Source organism: Rutilus rutilus (genome assembly GCF_951802725.1).
Source record: "Rutilus rutilus genome assembly, chromosome: 1".
NCBI lineage: Eukaryota > Metazoa > Chordata > Actinopteri > Cypriniformes > Leuciscidae > Rutilus > Rutilus rutilus.
The window spans coordinates 74,834,945-74,851,930 of NC_140209.1; the positions used below are offsets into that span (position 1 = coordinate 74,834,945).

A 16,986-nucleotide genomic window follows, 5' to 3' on the forward strand; every position below is an offset into this window, starting at 1 on the left:
GCTAAAGCCATATGTCTAAACATTCTATGTTTAAAATCTGAAGATAATAAGTCCAAAACTCTGTATTTAGTTAAATGTTTTTCAAGACCATGTCAAATGACTTTATTTTGATTTGACGCTAAAATGCTACTGATGTTTATTGTCATCTTCTAACCATCTATCCAGTATATTGTCTCTATTGTTTTGTGGTGCAGACGATCCCCATTCAGTCTCAGTCTCCCCCTGCACACATTCACACCTCTCCAGCCTGGTTATGGCTCGGAATATGCATTTCTTTTGTCTGCATTATAACTAACGACTGGCTATTCACAGGCTATTCATAGGGTTTCAGTCCCTAATTTCTTTTCTCAAAGTTCACCCTTACATTTTAAACTGTATCTAATGCATTTCTTGAATAAAGACACATTTCAGGTAGCATTCAAAAAATAATAAAAGTATAACTTCTAGGTAGCAGGTGCACCTAGGGCTAGCTAGCATGTTAGCTTAGCACACCATCAATACACGACAATTTATGAGATTAAAACCATGTTTGTGCTCTAAACTTACTTTTTAACGCACGTTGAGTATTTTAAATAATCTTCTGTGATCTAATTTGGCTTCAGATAAAAAAAAATCTGACAGAAAATATACTATTGGATAGTGTTCTGCACAATGATAGTCTATATAGATTAGCATTACATTATAAATATAATCTATTATTATGAAAATACCTGGCATGGCTTGAAAAACACAGGTAACTCAAATATCAGTGCAATCATGTTTATTGTCTTCAAAACATCTGTATCTGCATGTTACAGCGCGATCTCTTGTTAGCTTTGTGTGTATCAGTGACGTCCTGGAATGTCACATGATCATGGCTCTTCTTCATGTTCTATATATGGACTATTATTGTGCATGTAGCGCCCTCAGGCTATTGGTATGAATTAAAAAACACAGTATCGGAATACCAAATGCTCATAAAGATTACATCGACGCATTTGGGTATAAATTAAATAAATATTATTCCTGTCTATAGAAATATGATGTAAATCTATGAGAATCTATCAATATTTCTCCAAATCTGCACATTTTTGAGCTAAAGCCCTGAGGGACGTTGTTTTGTGTATCGCTGTCATGACGACAGCACGGAGTTTTTTATGAATGAAAGCGGCTGACGCGCATAATTCATATTAAAGGTATCGACTCATTTTTTCATTTCATAACTCCTGACACAAATTAAGACATAACTGTCACTATGAGTTTCTCAGAATACAATAGTGGTCAAATACTGAAACTTGAGTATTATATCTTTTTAATTATGTATAGTTTGTCAAGGTATAACATTAAATCTGATAGTAATTTTGAATTAAATAAATAAATAACGCTTCAGTGCGCGGGCGCACTGGCAACGGTTAACAGGTTAAAACAATAATTGATACCTGAATTGCCTCTTCTGCAGGTTTGTGAGTCCTGGTGCAGAGGAAGCCTGTCAGTATGTGAATAGAGTTGTGGGTATAAACCCGTTACTCCAGAGAGAGCTGAATCTGAGTGGACATGAACTAGGAGACACACGAGTGAATCAGATCGCTGCTCTACTGCAGGATAAACACTGTCAACTCAACACACTGAAGTGAGTATTGCTCATTTATTTATTATATTACTTTTAAGCATTTTTTCCCTCAGTCACACAGAGCCAGAACAATTTAAAGTAATACAATTAAACAGTCAATTAAACTATTAAGCTGCAACCCCCCTTATGAAAAATCCCCAGAATGTCACATGATTATGGCACTTTTTCATGTGTTCCCTATATGGACTAAAGCTGCGTCCGAAATCGCGTACTATGGGAGTAGGTACTACATTTAAATTAGAACGTACTTCGCGACCGTTAAAAAAGTACGCTCTATATAGTATGAATACGGGTAATTTATTACGGGTATTTTACTGCCAATGTGAGGCTAAAGAGCTGAATTGTGTCTGAGATTGCTGCACTGTTAAAATAAAATCGGTTAAACTGAGAAGCTGAATTCAAATTGAGTGACGAAGATCGGCGGAGATTGCCGAGTGAATGCGGAAGAGCGACGGAGAATGGCGAGTGATTGCGGAAAAAAAAACTCGGAGAACGAAAGTGCAGAGAAAGTGAAAAACGCGATTGTTTCACTGAGTCAACAACGCGGTTTCAAGGCACGAGTAATTTCTGCATGAAAATGACGTATGCAGAAAAGTTAAAAGGCTGCAGAGAGTAACGCACAAGACGGGAAAGGCATCAGCAATCGGTCATCTCAGGGACACTGATGGTATGACAAAATCTCTCTTTAATTGTGTGAAGAACTGATTGTCACTTAAATCTGTGTTATTTTACTATTATAATGTACAATATAGAGGAGAACAGTGAATTATGTCATGCTGTGGTTGTTATTTAAGTGCATGGTGCACAGTTCTCGTGTGTTCATAAAAAATGCAACTTTGTGTATTCAGAAGATACCACGTGACAGATACCACGTTTGTTTAACTAGTTTGTGTAAAATGATAATACTGTGTATTGATAAGGAAAGAAAGAGAGCTTAAATATGTAAATGAACAAATATTGGGACAGTTTTATGTGGTAAAAAACTTTATTTACAATGTATTTGTTCGCAATAATCAGAAGTAATGATGTATCTTTTTCTTTTCTTTGTTTTCTTTTTGTCTTTAAGGTTATCAACCTTAATGAATCCATTTGAGGCAAATTGTTCAATTACTGTCAAATCTGCCAGAATTTACAAATACAAGAGCTGAAAAGTGATTTGGAGTTGTTCCCTGTGTCCCCTGTGTTTGGCTGATGCTCTTTTCGAGTTAGAAGCAGATACTGATGCACAAAATTCCCAGATAACTCGACAGTTGATAACCAAGTGTAGCAGCGTGGACAAAGAGATCAACGGCTCAGAAAAGTCCAGACAAAGTGCTGCTGACGCAACGGAGTTAAGTGAATAACATCCAAACCTACATGGCTGAGGAAGCTTTAGGGAAAACAGTCGATCAGCTGAAAAGGGAAAGAACCTCTGCAAAAAGCAGCTTCACCAGGCAAGCTAACTTCATCTGTAGAGAAGTATATAGACTGTTGGAATCTGAGCTCAAAGAGGAATTCAAAAAGTTCTCTTCTGAAGCAAGGAAAGTCTTTGAAACAAATGATGATTACAAAGCTGGATTGCTGGCAGAGATTGAAGCTAATCAAGAAGATGGTGCAGAGGTATTACTTTCAGCACATCAGGAAGCTGACTTTAAGAAAACTCTGGAAGACTGTGACACAAGATTTGAAGAATTTAATCAGTTAGTGCAAGATCATCTCTGGAAAAGATACGGACAGAACGACGTGCTAGCTGCTATCTCCGCAGCAGAGAAAGCCTGTGAAAGCACAGTCACCATACCTGTCGACACGAAAGTTATGAAGTGCAACTGGAGCTCTTGATGAGACTGGTGAAAGAGGCAACTGGAGCTTTGTTAAGTTGGGAAAGATGGACTCCAACGTCTGAAAGAGGAGTTCTAGAAAGTCGTGTACGGAAGCTGAAAGAGGATAGCAACCAGCTTGAAGCAAGAAAGGTTGAATTTGGGTGGGCTCGAAGGTCTGCTGAGGATGCACGGGCTTCAGAAACCAATATGAAGGAGAACCTGGATGTGACAGCATCTGCAGCACATGTCATGCCAGTAGTAAGAATCAAACCTACAAGCTTACCCAAGTTTAGTGGTAATAAGAGGGATTTCTACTGCTGGAAAAGGGACTGGGAAAATCTCCAGAGGCAAGGGGAGCCCACCGGGTCAGCTGAGGTTAAAAAGATCCAGCTCGTGGACAGCATTGACGAGAAGATTGCCAAAGAGCTCAGATTATCATCTTATAACACTGCTGTTGACATATTCAGGGTGTTAGAAAACCGTTATGGGAATAAAATCACAATTGCCATGGAAATTGTTGAGGAGTTAGAGAGGATCCCTGCTGTGAGAGGAAATCAACCAAGAAGGGTTATAGAATTAATGCAAACGGTGGAAAAAGCTCTGGCGGATCTCACAGATCTCGGAAATATTGGCGCAATGAAGAACCCACTTGTAATAAAGTCCATTGAGAGCAAGTTGCCGGAGTTTGTGAAAAGAGACTGGCTGGCCCACATGACAGATCCTGCAAATGGCATCACCCCAGAAAATCATTTTGATGCACTGTTAAAGTTCCTAAAGAAAGAAGAAGAAATTCTTGAAAGACTTGAGCAGCTCAAGATCTCAGAGAGAGCAGAAAAGCCAGAAAGAAAATCTGAGAGGAACTATGCTTTTTCCAGAACTACAAAGAAAGTTTCTACAGAAAGTGGATGCATCGTGTGTGGAGCGGAAAAACATAGAGACAAGATTTTCTTCTGCAAAAAGTTCAAGGAACTAAAACTAGCAGAGAAGAGGTCTATCATGAAAAAGACTAACAAAGTTTGCTCATTTGAGATAAGAGTGCAGAGTCCTGGAAGAGGACAGTTATGTGGATAATATCCTTACATCCCACAATGACCAGGAGAGACTGAATGAGATAATGAATGGACTTGAAGAGATTCTGACAGCTGGCGGATTTGCACTCAAGCCATGGGTTCGGTCAGGGCAAAGTGGGAGGCAAGTGGCTGGTGCGCAAACTCAAGGTCAAGTTATCAAACTCCCGAACCAGATGAAGGAGGAAGACAGCAAGGCTTTAGGCACAGGGTACTTGGTAGAGGAGGACAAACTCTACATAATGACTTCCATTAACTTCTCAAAAAGAAAGCAGAAGATGAGAATGGGCCAGAACCTCCTTAAGGAAGAAGTGAAAGTGAAGACGCCTAACCCTTTGACCAGGAGACATCTGCTTAGCCAAGTTGCTGGGCTTTATGACCCAATTGGTCTCGTCACACCTGCCAAGCAAAAGGGTGCAATTCTTGTCAGGAAGGTGTTCCAAGAGACAGGAAAAGGGAGCTTAACCCGACAAACATGGGACCAACCACTTTCTGAAAATCTCAGGAATGAAGCCGTTAAACTTTTTGAGGAATATGTGCAGCTTGGTCAAGTTAAGTTTCACAGAAGTCTCACACCGATTGGTTGGAAAGGAAAACCATGGGGGATCACATTTTCAGACGGTAGCGACAAAACCTATGGAGCTGTGCTGTACCTAAGGTGGGAAACGAACCAAGGTATAGATGTCAGATTAGTTGAATCCAAGGCCAAGTTAGCTCCGCTGGATCAGAAGGGAGATGCTGTAAAGGCCGAGATATGTGGTGCAGTTTTCGCTGTACGTCTCAGAAAGTACTTTGAGAAGCATGGACGGATGGAGGTTGAGCGTTGGTTCCCCCTAGTAGACAGTCAGACCGTGCTGGGAGCCATTCAACGTGATAGTTACGGGTACCAGACGTTTTTCGCAAATAGAGTTGGAGAAATCCAAAAGGCTGGGCCTGTCAGTGACTGGTGGTGGATTCCAGGCGACTTCAATATTGCAGATATCATCACAAGGGGTGGCACTCCTGAGGATCTTGATGACGATTCTGTATGGCAGAAGGGACCACAATTCCTTAGGCGTCCAGTAGAACAGTGGCCAAAGAAGTCTGCTTCCGAGGTTGCTGCTGATGCCAGGGACAGAGTTAATAAACTTCAAAGGAAGACATTCTCAGCAGTTCTGACAAGAGCTCAAACAAAGAAGGACCTGGGAGAAACAGAAAAAGGAAGTTTCAAAGTTCCAAGCCTTGAAAGGAGCGATTCAACCAACAACACTTCTGACCCAAGCACCCGCAAGAAGGCAGGAGAATGAAAACCTACAGAAAACGTACCTAGAAGAACACCAGGTGACTTAGTTGTCAAAAAACTAGTGGATGTGGAAAAGTTTAGTAGCTTAACCAAGCTAGTCAGAGTCATCTGCTGGGTATGGCGCGGCATAAAGAAATGGTTGGGAATTCGAAGTCAGAACCCAAAAGATGGAAAACGGAAGGCGCCAATGAACAATGAAACCAGAAAGGCTGTGCTTACTGTAAAAGAGCAAGAGGATGCTCTAAGAGGGCTCTTTCTGGCAGCCCAGGAGGGTGCGACTTTTCCTGACACTACACTTAATAGACTGGCTGTATACAGAGAAGACTCAGGACTTTTAGTCTGTGGCGGCAGAATCCAAATCTTTAATGAGGAGAAGGTTGCTGTCCCAATACTAACTGACAGTGCATGGATGTCCACATTATTGGCCCGAGAAGCTCACGATGCGAATCATGACGCGGTAGCGGGAACACATCTCAGAATGAGAAAAAGAGCATGGGTGATTAAAGGTCGGAGACTAGCCAAGAAGGTAGTAGACAGCTGTGTGATCTGTAGAAAAGCAAGGGCTAAAAGATGTCAGCAAATCATGGGCGACCTTCCTCCTGAAAGGACAGAGCCAGCTGCACCCTTCGAATTCACAACTTTGGACTTGTTTGGCCCTTATGAAGTAAGGGATGAAGTGAGGAAAAGGGTGCGACTCAAAGTCTGGGGAATTGTTTTTTGTTGCATGGCGTCCAGGGCTATGCACACTGACGTTGTAAGCGACCAGTCTGCTGAAGGCTTCCTAATGTCCTACCAGAGGTTCACAGCCCAGAGGGGTCATCTGAGAAGATTGTGGTCTGATCCAGGCTCAAATTTCGTTGGAGCTAAACCTGCTCTCACAGAACTCTACAAGTTCTTGGATAAGTTGCAGAAAACCGAGCTGGTGGGAGAGGCTGCCAAGAATGGTACTGAATGGTCCTGGAAAATCCAACCTGCAAGCTCTCCTCATAGGAACGGGGCAGCAGAGGCTGCTGTTCGCATAGTAAAGCGAGCCCTTCATAACTTGGGAGGCAATGGTGTCTTCACATGGGGTGAGTTCCAAACCTTCCTCTACATGGCAGCCAATCTAGCGAACGAGAGACCTATAGATGCGAGAACCCAGAGCAGAGAGGATTGCATAGAGTACGTCACTCCCAACTCTCTCTTGTTAGGAAGGTCAGGACCAAAGGGAGACCCAGGTGACTTTGATTTCATAGGTTATCCCTACAAAAGATTACAGATCATTCAGGGAGAAGTTAACAAATTTTGGAAGAAATGGAGTCAGTTAGCAGGCCCAAATTTGTTTGTGAGAAGCAAGTGGCACACGAAGGAACGGAATGTTACTGTAGGAGACGTGGTCTGGTTGGCTGACCAAAATGCATTGAGAAGTCAGTACAAGTTGGCCAGAGTAGTCAAAGTCAATCCTGATCACAAAGGTGTTGTCAGAGACGTGGATGTTAGAGTTTTTACAAACTACCCAGTCTCAAGTGTCAAACCTAACAAAGCGAAAGTCACAGGCAAAGGAAAAAGAGCCACCAAAGGTTTGCCTAACAAAATTCCTGCAACCATCCTACATAGAGATGTTAGACGGTTAGTCGTCTTGATTCCTGCAGAAGAACAGTCAGACAGACAAGCAGAGGAGAATGGAAGTGTGACCTATTTGGGTTCAAGAACCAGTAGTTCAAGTGGGAGGTGTGAGGCTAAAGAGCTGAATTGTGTCTGAGATTGCTGCACTGTTAAAATAAAATCGGTTAAACTGAGAAGCTGAATTCAAATTGAGTGACGAAGATCAGCGGAGATTGCCGAGTGAATGCGGAAGAGCGACGGAGAATGCCGAGTGATTGCGAAAAAAAAAAAACTCACGTGCAGACGCATGCACGCAGAACAAAAGTGCAGAGAAAGTGAAAAACGCGATTGTTTCACTGAGTCAACGACGCGGTTTCAAGGCACGAGTAATTTCTGCATGAAAATGACGTATGCAGAAAAGTTAAAAGGCTGCAGAGAGTAACGCACAAGACGGGAAAGGCATCAGCAATCGGTCATCTCAGGGACACTGATGGTATGACAAAATCTCTCTTTAATTGTGTGAAGAACTGATTGTCACTTAAATCTGTGTTATTTTACTATTATAATGTACAATATAGAGGAGAACAGTGAATTATGTCATGCTGTGGTTGTTATTTAAGTGCATGGTGCACAGTTCTCGTGTGTTCATAAAAAATGCAACTTTGTGTATTCAGAAGATACCACGTGACAGATACCACGTTTGTTTAACTAGTTTGTGTAAAATGATAATACTGTGTATTGATAAGGAAAGAAAGAGAGCTTAAATATGTAAATGAACAAATATTGGGACAGTTTTATGTGGTAAAAAACTTTATTTACAATGTATTTGTTCGCAATAATCAGAAGTAATGATGTATCTTTTTCTTTTCTTTGTTTTCTTTTTGTCTTTAAGGTTATCAACCTTAATGAATCCATTTGAGGCAAATTGTTCAATTACTGTCAAATCTGCCAGAATTTACAAATACAAGAGCTGAAAAGTGATTTGGAGTTGTTCCCTGTGTCCCCTGTGTTTGGCTGATGCTCTTTTCGAGTTAGAAGCAGATACTGATGCACAAAATTCCCAGATAACTCGACAAATTCCCAGATAAGTCACATGATTTCAGTAAACGAGGCTTCGTTACGTCATAACTTTCAAAACGTTTAAAAATGTCAAGGGTTCACCACTGGGGGGCGATGATCTCTGTGAACCCATGAATCATGCAGATTCACTGAGATTGAACAAGTGTCTGTGGGTTTTACCTGATCTCTGATCAGTTTTATACATTTGTAGACGTTTTAATTAGACATTAGTATAATTAAAAGCAATAATAGTAGTTAATAGTCTCTTATTGGCCTGTTTAGCCGAGCCATCCATAAAATACACTGACACTGCCTCACGGTGCAGCACTAAAGCAGATGAACTACCTTTTACAAAACTTGTTTGATTGTCTTCTGCTTAAGGAAATACTTTTATTCCTTAATCTGATCATGTTAGTTTATACAGTTATTCTTTGTTCATGTCAGTTCACAGGGGATTTACTAATGTTATTCTGTTAACTTTTGTATTTAAAAATGTATTAGTAAATGTTTAAACGTAAGGTTATTAAATGCTGTATAGTATTGTCCATCATTGGTTCATGTTAACTAATGTAGTTAATGTTAACAAATGAAACCTTACTATAAAGTTTTAGCAAGTAGACAATGTGTCTGAAAACAACCGACATAAACACATTTCACCCAGTGAGCAAACCAAGGGTAACATTGACATGAAAGAACCTTAAAGATTAAATGAAATGAATGTGTAAACTAACATAAATAGATCAACGCTTTCAACCTTTGTATTGTTACAGTGTTGGTAGTATATTTAAATGAACAATGTGTAGTCTTTCTCCATGTTACCTTTACCTTGATATCCCTGTTTCACGAGTTCACACTTACATATAATTTGAATGGGTAAGTTTAATGCGTATATGGCGTGCTGTCCGGAGGGAGGGCTCCGAGCTCGGAATTCAGCCCGAACCCAGAGTACTCCCCCCGTATGTAAGTGTTTAGTACTAGAAGTGTGGAGAAGGGGTGGTGGAGGGATGCTGCAAAAACTGTCAATGGAATGAGGTGAGACTGCTGAGTATATATGCACCTCTTACCATTGATTGCTGAGTGCTTTCCACTTGTGTTAATTATCTGAACGTGCTCCTCCCGAACCTTGTTAATAAAACATCATTTATTTGTCAGCAAAAGTCTGCTGGATGAAGATGAACACGTTAGTTGATCATCATAGATCTGAGTCATTTTCTCTTTCTGTCTTCAGTATGAATAGATGCAGTATTACAGAGAAACAGAGTCTCATCCTGACTTCAGCTCTGAAATCAAACCCGTCACACCTGAGAGAGCTGGACCTGAGCGAGAATAAACTAGGAGACTCTGGAGTGAAAAACCTCAGTGATCTACTGATGAACCCACAACTCAAGCTGGAGAAACTACAGTTAGTATCATTATACTGTACAGCAATTACAATTACTTATGTTTCATTGTTTATAGCAGTGCACTTTCTGGGTTTCCCCTATTGCTCACAGGGGGTTAAAGTGGGATGTGAGTGTGCCGTACGGACTCTTATTCTGGCTGTACTGAAGACGAAGCGGTTTGACCAATCAGATGAAAGGGGCGTTTCAGCGCCGCCCACATGTGCAAACGAAATATCAAAGCCATAAACCGATTTGTAAACCACAAACGAAAAATTAGAAATCGAGCCGAAATATAATTTTCCGTTTATTAAACTAAACGAAACACCGAATAAACGATCCGTCTTTTCATTTCTCGTTATTCCATTCCAAACAGGAAATGAAATGATCAGATGATACACGGACCGTGTCGTGTGTTCATTCGTTTTTTGATTTAATATTGAAAGTAGAAAAACGAGAAAACACTTCCTTTTTCGTCTTTTGATTTTTTCAAACAAACTAAAAACAAGTATTCAGCTTGATTTTTCACTTTTTGTTCTCAGGTAGAAACATTTATAAACAGCTTGAATATTTGATTTCTACACGTAGGCGGGAATGAAACGCTCCTTTCCTCTGATTTGTCAGCCGAAGATCAAACTGTCCCGTCATCAGTTCTTCCTCAGCTCCACTCAGCAGAATAAAAGTCCTCCGCTGCTGCAGTTGTATGGATTCTGAACGCGTTTATTGCAACTACTACATTTCATCTTTTTCTCATCAAACACCCAGACTAATGGCTCGACACGACCCGCACCGGGGAAGAGCCTCGACAGGGCTTTCTTATGAGGCTTTCAGTTCTCAAGTGCCAGGGGGTCCGTGAAATAATTTACTATAACCTACTGTATTTTCCGGACTGTAAACTAAAGTCACGTTTTTATCATGAAACACGTTGTGATTTATTCCAGAGTGACCTAGGCCTTTACAATGCATTTAACTTAGTTCACATAATCTAAATGTTGACTTTCAAAAGTAGGCGCGCCAAGAAGACTATTCGCTGTATTTTGGTTTATATATATATACAGTATATACTTTTTTTTTTCATCAATCTCTTTATTAAATTTTGAACATGAAATAAGAACAAACAAAGTTCCTCTTCACATACAAAGAAGAAAAAATACAAAACATAAACACCAAGAATCAACAAAAATAAACGACAAACAACATAGTAACAATGAAGAAAAACAACAACCATTAACTAATAGCTGTGAGTGACGGTCCAAGAACTACTGCCCAGTCATTTGCAGCAAAAAACGTGGGACACTAAGTTTACTCAGGATTGTCTGGGAAGGTCAACTTCCCAACATATAAAAAAAAGGGGGTATATATATATACTTTTTAACCACAAATGCCCGTCTTGTACCATCTCTGAGATGTGCCACGTATTACATCATCACGTTGGAAAGGTCACGCGTCACGTCATCAAAAAATGTGTTTTGGGGTTTCATGACCCTTTAAAAATGAAATGAAATGAATGTGTAAACATGAATACATCAACAATTTCAACCTTTGTATTGTTACAGTGTTGGTAGTATATTTAAATGAACAATGTGTAGTCTTTCTCCATGTTACCTTTACCTTGATATCCCTGTTTATTAGTCAGCAAAAGTCTGGATGAAGATGAACACGTTAGTTGATCATCATAGATCTGAGTCATTTTCTCTTTCTGTCTTCAGTCTGAGTTATTGCAGTATTACAGAGAAACAGAGTCTCGTCCTGACTTCAGCTCTGAAATCAAACCCGTCACACCTGAGAGAGCTGGACCTGAGCTGGAATAAACTAGGAGACTCTGGAGTGAAGCGCTTATGTGCCGTACTGAAGGATTCACACTGTAAACTGGAGAGATTGAGGTCAGTCACATTCACATACAAGAATCAAAATGCTTAAAATCACTTCAACAGTTTAAACTAAAACACTTTAACACTGTATTTGTGCAAACTTAGTATTTTGTGATCTGGTGAAATAAAGATGAAGATCTCTCTTCCTGTTTTATTTGCTTATGAAGATGATGTGACTTTACAGAATAAAGAGTTTTCTTTTCTTCTGTCTTATTTTCTTCTCTCTCTCTGCTAATGTAGGTTAAGATACTGTTATATGACAGATGAAGGTTGTTCTGATGTGACTTCAGCTCTGAAATCAAACCCGTCACACCTGAGAGAGCTGGACCTGAGCAGGAATACACTAGGAGACTCTGGAGTGAAAAACCTCAGTGATCTACTGATGAACCCACAACTCAAGCTGGAGAAACTACAGTTAGTATCATTATACTGTACAGCAATTACAGTGTGACTGAAGTTTATTTATTTGAAGACAGCAGGGCTTATGTTTCATTGTTTATAGCAGTGCACTTTCTGGGTTTCCCCTATTGCTCACAGGGGGTTAAAGTGGGAAGTATGTGTGGGGAGTGTGCCGTACGGACTCTTATTCTGGCTGTACTGAAGACGAAGCGGTTTGACCAATCAGATGAAAGGGGCGTTTCAGCGCCGCCCACATGTGCAAACGAAATATCAAAGCCATAAACCGATTTGTAAACCACAAACGAAAAATTTGAAATTGAGCCGAAATCTCATTTTCCATTTATTAAACTAAACAAAACACCGAATAAACGATCCGTCTTTTCATTTCTCGTTATTCCATTCCAAACAGGAAATGAAATGATCAGATGATACACAGACCGTGTATCTTTTGGTCATTTGATTTCCTGTTTGGAATGGAATAACGAGAAATGAAAATCAGCTCGTTTATTCGTTTTTAGTCTAAAGTTCCATTAAACATGAAAACCCAACAACCCAATGGGATTATACCCTTGTTGTATAAAACATCCAGAGGTGGACAATAACAAAGTACATTTACTTGAGTACTGTACTTAAGTACACTTTTTGAGTAGCTGTACTTTACTTGATTTTACTGTACTTGAAACTGATTTTCGTTTTCAAAGTTGGGTTTGGTCTTCTAAATGCGAATTTTGCCCTTGTTTTGGTGCACACTATCTTATAGATAACAGTAAGGCTACTGTAACATATTCATACTAAAAGCCAATAAACTTTAAATATGGCACTATTTGAGGGAACAGCCATTTGGGTGTCCGAAACCATTGTGGACGTTATTGAGTGACTTATTCAATCTCACATTCAATCCCACTACTGGAACTGTGCTCTAGAAATAAATTTGATATTGTATTGAGGGTTGGAAGGCAGGCATAGATTCAGAGGCATAAGGTACTGTAGTATTACACACAACAGTGCAGCAATAATAAAACAATGCATTGACATTTACTTTTGATACTACTTTTAAAAACGAGTAGGCTACTTCTATACTTTTACTTAAGTAAAAATCGGTCTTTACAAATTTTACTTGTAACGGTGTATTATTTGACCAGTAGTATCTGTACTTTCGCTCAAGTAAGGAAGTTGTGTACTTTGTCCACCTCTGAAAGCATCTGTTCATATTCTGTCATTACACAATTCCAATACGAACAGCACCGGGAGGCGTCTGAAAAAACTCTGCACTGATCAATCCGCATTTTTAAGCCAGGTAATTTTACAGTAGGCTCATATTCAAAATGTCCTACTCATATAACGCCAACGACCACACAAATGGGCTTCCTTTGTGAAATATAGCAGACCACCGTTTTAAATGACAGTTTAAAAAAGGTGGTCTGCTATTTTTCTCAAAGGAAGCTCAGTCAGTCAGACAGAGTGATAGATAGATAGATAGATAGATAGATAGATAGATAGATAGATAGATAGATAGATAGATAGATAGATAGATAGATAGATAGATAGATAGATAGATAGATAGATAGAACTTGTAGGCTATAGCCTACTTGAAAGGAAAACAAATTTGCAGAGTAAAAACAGAGTTTGTGTTTTTGAATCATATTTTTTTCCGTAGTAGGCTACATCTTAAAATATAGAGCTCATGACAAATAAAAGTTCCAGATGGACAAACATTAAAAGCAAAAACCAGTGTGAATAACAATATCTTAAAATAAACTAGAGAGTGGATACACAGATATGGCCTATTTATGAATGAAATTAATGCATTTATTTGTCATTTTAAGGGGTCATGAACTGGATTGTTTTATTATTTTATAATGTTGCCTGGGGTGCCCTTATAATGTTAGTATGATTTTTACATCAAAAATGGTCATAATTTATAATTAAAAGCCATTTTTCCAAGCCTGATTTCAGCCTCAGATTTGAACGCTCTGTTTTAAGGGGCGTGTCTGCTGTGAGACTGCAGTGCAAACGCCCACTGCTGTGATTGGCTGACATGCTTGCATATGAAATAGCTAGTATTACATGAACTCTCTCGAAAACTTTTACTACGTTTTTACTATTACAGCTATCGAGATGAACAAATCGTGAAAAGTATCGTTTAAAGCATTATATTTAAATCTATTCCATCACATGAAAGGTTGCAGCATGATGAGCACTGAGCAGATGACAGACAGTCTGTTGATCGCGTGAATAAAGATCTTATCATTGCAACGCAATTTTTGCACTCTCACAAATGCTTACACCAAATCACAATGCATACACGATGTGAATACACAGTAAGAGCTTCGTTGTGTAGTGTAACAGTGTCATTATTTCATCACGAGTTTGGTAAGTGTCCAGATAAGCTCTCGCGGCTCGCGCTGTGCTTTGATTGACAGCTTGGGCGATTGGAAAGGGATCGTTCTTTGATCGCTTTCTGTGTATAATTTAATAACAGTTTAAAAAAGATTATTTTCATAATACTACGAGAAATTATGTGAAGTTGATCGTTTAGTCACTGATGCATAAACAGTATTGAACAATTTTAAGAGGAATATCTGAACTTGAATAATTACACAGAAATCACTGATCGCAGATCAGGCATTAGAATACACATGGTTACTTACATGTTGCTGGCAGATCCGTGTCGGGAAATTGTGATTGACTGATTTATTAAAGTTTAACCATGCTGGAATCCAAAGGAAGCTTATGCAGACTGTCTTCCAACAGGCACTGTTTGATTTTTTGGGAAAGTAAGTCTGACCAGTTAGAAAAGATATAAGCGAGTCAGACCAGTCTGAAGGTCTGAGCTGAGTTTGGTGAAGCATTAAAGTTCTAGGCGGAGTCAATTTCTCATAATAATAATAATAATAATAATAATAATAATGTTAAAATATGCTGGCAAATATTAAGTCAACATAATAAAGAAAACTCAGAGAAACATCGACCAATTCAGTATGTAATAAAATTGTATTAGTTTTATAATAAAACTATAACATTTTAAAGGCATGCCGTGCTCTTCAACCGACATCAAGTTCAAGTTCCGTTTATTTATAGAGCACATTTACTACCGGCTGTCAACCGACCAAAGTGCTGTACAATAATTATGATCAAATACACAATAAAACAATCAATGATCACTTGTAATCAATAAATACAAAAATCCAATTACATATTAAAAGCTGAATCAAACAGATGAGTTTTCAGAGCAGATTTAAACTCAGATAAAGTGGAAGCCATTTTAATTTGGATTGGGAGTTTGTTCCACAACGTGGGGCCCTGCCACTTCAAACGCTCTATTTCCCCTGTTTTTCAAGCGGGTTCTGGGAATCTGAAGGAGGAATTTGTTTTCCGATCTAAGCCCTCACTTCGGGGTATATAGGTGAAGTAGGTCCGACAGGTATAATGGTGCAAGATTATTTAGTGATTTGTAGACCAGTAATAGAATTTTATATTCAATTCTATGCTGAACCGGTAACCAATGTAGGGATCTCAGAAGGGGTGTAACATGCTCAAACTTTTTACATCCCTTCAGGAATCTCGCTGCTGCGTTTTGAACGACTTGTAGGCGTGAAATTTGAGTCTTAGCAACACCATAATATAGAGAGTTGCAGTAGTCCAGCCTCGATGTTATGAAGGCATGGACAGCGACCTCTAAAGAGGCGTTAGAGAGAAAAGATTTAATTTTAGAGAGAGAGCGTAGATAGAAAAAGCTAGAGCCCACTACAGAGGCAATTTGTCTGTCAAATTTCAGACTTTTATCGATCATCACACCCAGATTACGCACTTGGGATGAGATACTCAGATTTGAGAGCTCCAAATTCTGAGAGTTTTGTCTACTAGTTTCGGAGGGGCTAAAGACAATAACTTCCGTTTTATCTGAATTTAAAAAAAGGAAATTTTTTGAGAGCCATGATTTTACGTCGTCCAGACACGCGGATAAACAACTAAGAGCATGCTCATTTTCGGAGGTGAGAGGCAGATAGATTTGCATATCATCAGCGTAGCAGTGGAAAGAAACATTATGTTTCCTAAAGATAGATCCCAAGGGAAGCAGATAGAGAGAGAAGAGAGTAGGTGCAAGAACAGACCCCTGCGGTACACCACAGGTTAGCTTGCGTGATGATGAATTAAAATTTCCTATTTTAACCGAAAAAGATCTATTGGTTAAAAAAGATTTGAACCAATTTAAGACCATTCCTCCAAGCCCCACATAGGACTCCAAGCGAGAGATGAGAATTTCATGATCGACGGTGTCAAAGGCTGAAGACAGGTCTAGCATAACTAACATGACAGAATCTCCCGAGTCAGTAGCCATTAAAATGTCATTTAGAACTTTTACAAGGGCCGTTTCCGTACTATGCAGTGTTTTAAAACCTGATTGGAAGGTCTCATAGATGTAATTGTTAATTAAAAACGATTGTAGTTGCAGAGAGACAATTTTTTCCATCACCTTGGAGATGAAAGGTAGAACAGAAACAGGCCGAAAGTTTGCTAAAATAGAAGGATCCAGTGTAGATTTCTTTAATACAGGGGTAACTGTGGCCATTTTTAAGCTCTCAGGGATAACCCCTGCTTTCAGACAGTTATTAAGTAGAGATACAAGCCCTGATCCTACAGTATCAATTAATTGCTTTAAGTAGCGGGGGTGTATAATGTCATGGGGACTAGGGGAGATTTTTAACTTAGTAATTACTTCTTTAAGAGATTGCAGAGAGATGGAATTAAAAGTAGTCCAAGAGGCCAAAGGACTCTTTAGCAATGTCGTTTCACCCTTGGTCACTTGTATTTGAGCTCTAAGATTGGTAATTTAGGTCCCAAAATAATTTTAAAAATCTTTGCATAGTGCATTGGTCGCATTATTAAAAATCTGTACAGAGGGATTAAGTACTGAGTCTATAACCGAAAAGAGA

At 39.3% G+C, this 16,986-nt stretch overlaps 1 protein-coding gene across 1 annotated transcript in view; it reads left to right on the forward strand.

Moving 5' to 3' along the window:
- LOC311305881 (NACHT, LRR and PYD domains-containing protein 12-like) overlaps nucleotides 1-12,286 on the forward strand; it is a 52,509-nt gene extending 40,223 nt beyond the window's left edge. The window contains exons 13-16 of the mRNA XM_084433842.1: nucleotides 1,439-1,609; nucleotides 9,629-9,802; nucleotides 11,489-11,662; nucleotides 11,891-12,286. Of these exons, the coding sequence (XP_084289968.1) occupies nucleotides 1,439-1,609; nucleotides 9,629-9,802; nucleotides 11,489-11,662; nucleotides 11,891-12,101 (730 nt within the window). The 3' untranslated portion in view covers nucleotides 12,102-12,286. The remainder of the gene's footprint in view (nucleotides 1-1,438; nucleotides 1,610-9,628; nucleotides 9,803-11,488; nucleotides 11,663-11,890) is intronic.
- Nucleotides 12,287-16,986: the final 4,700 nt, after the last annotated feature.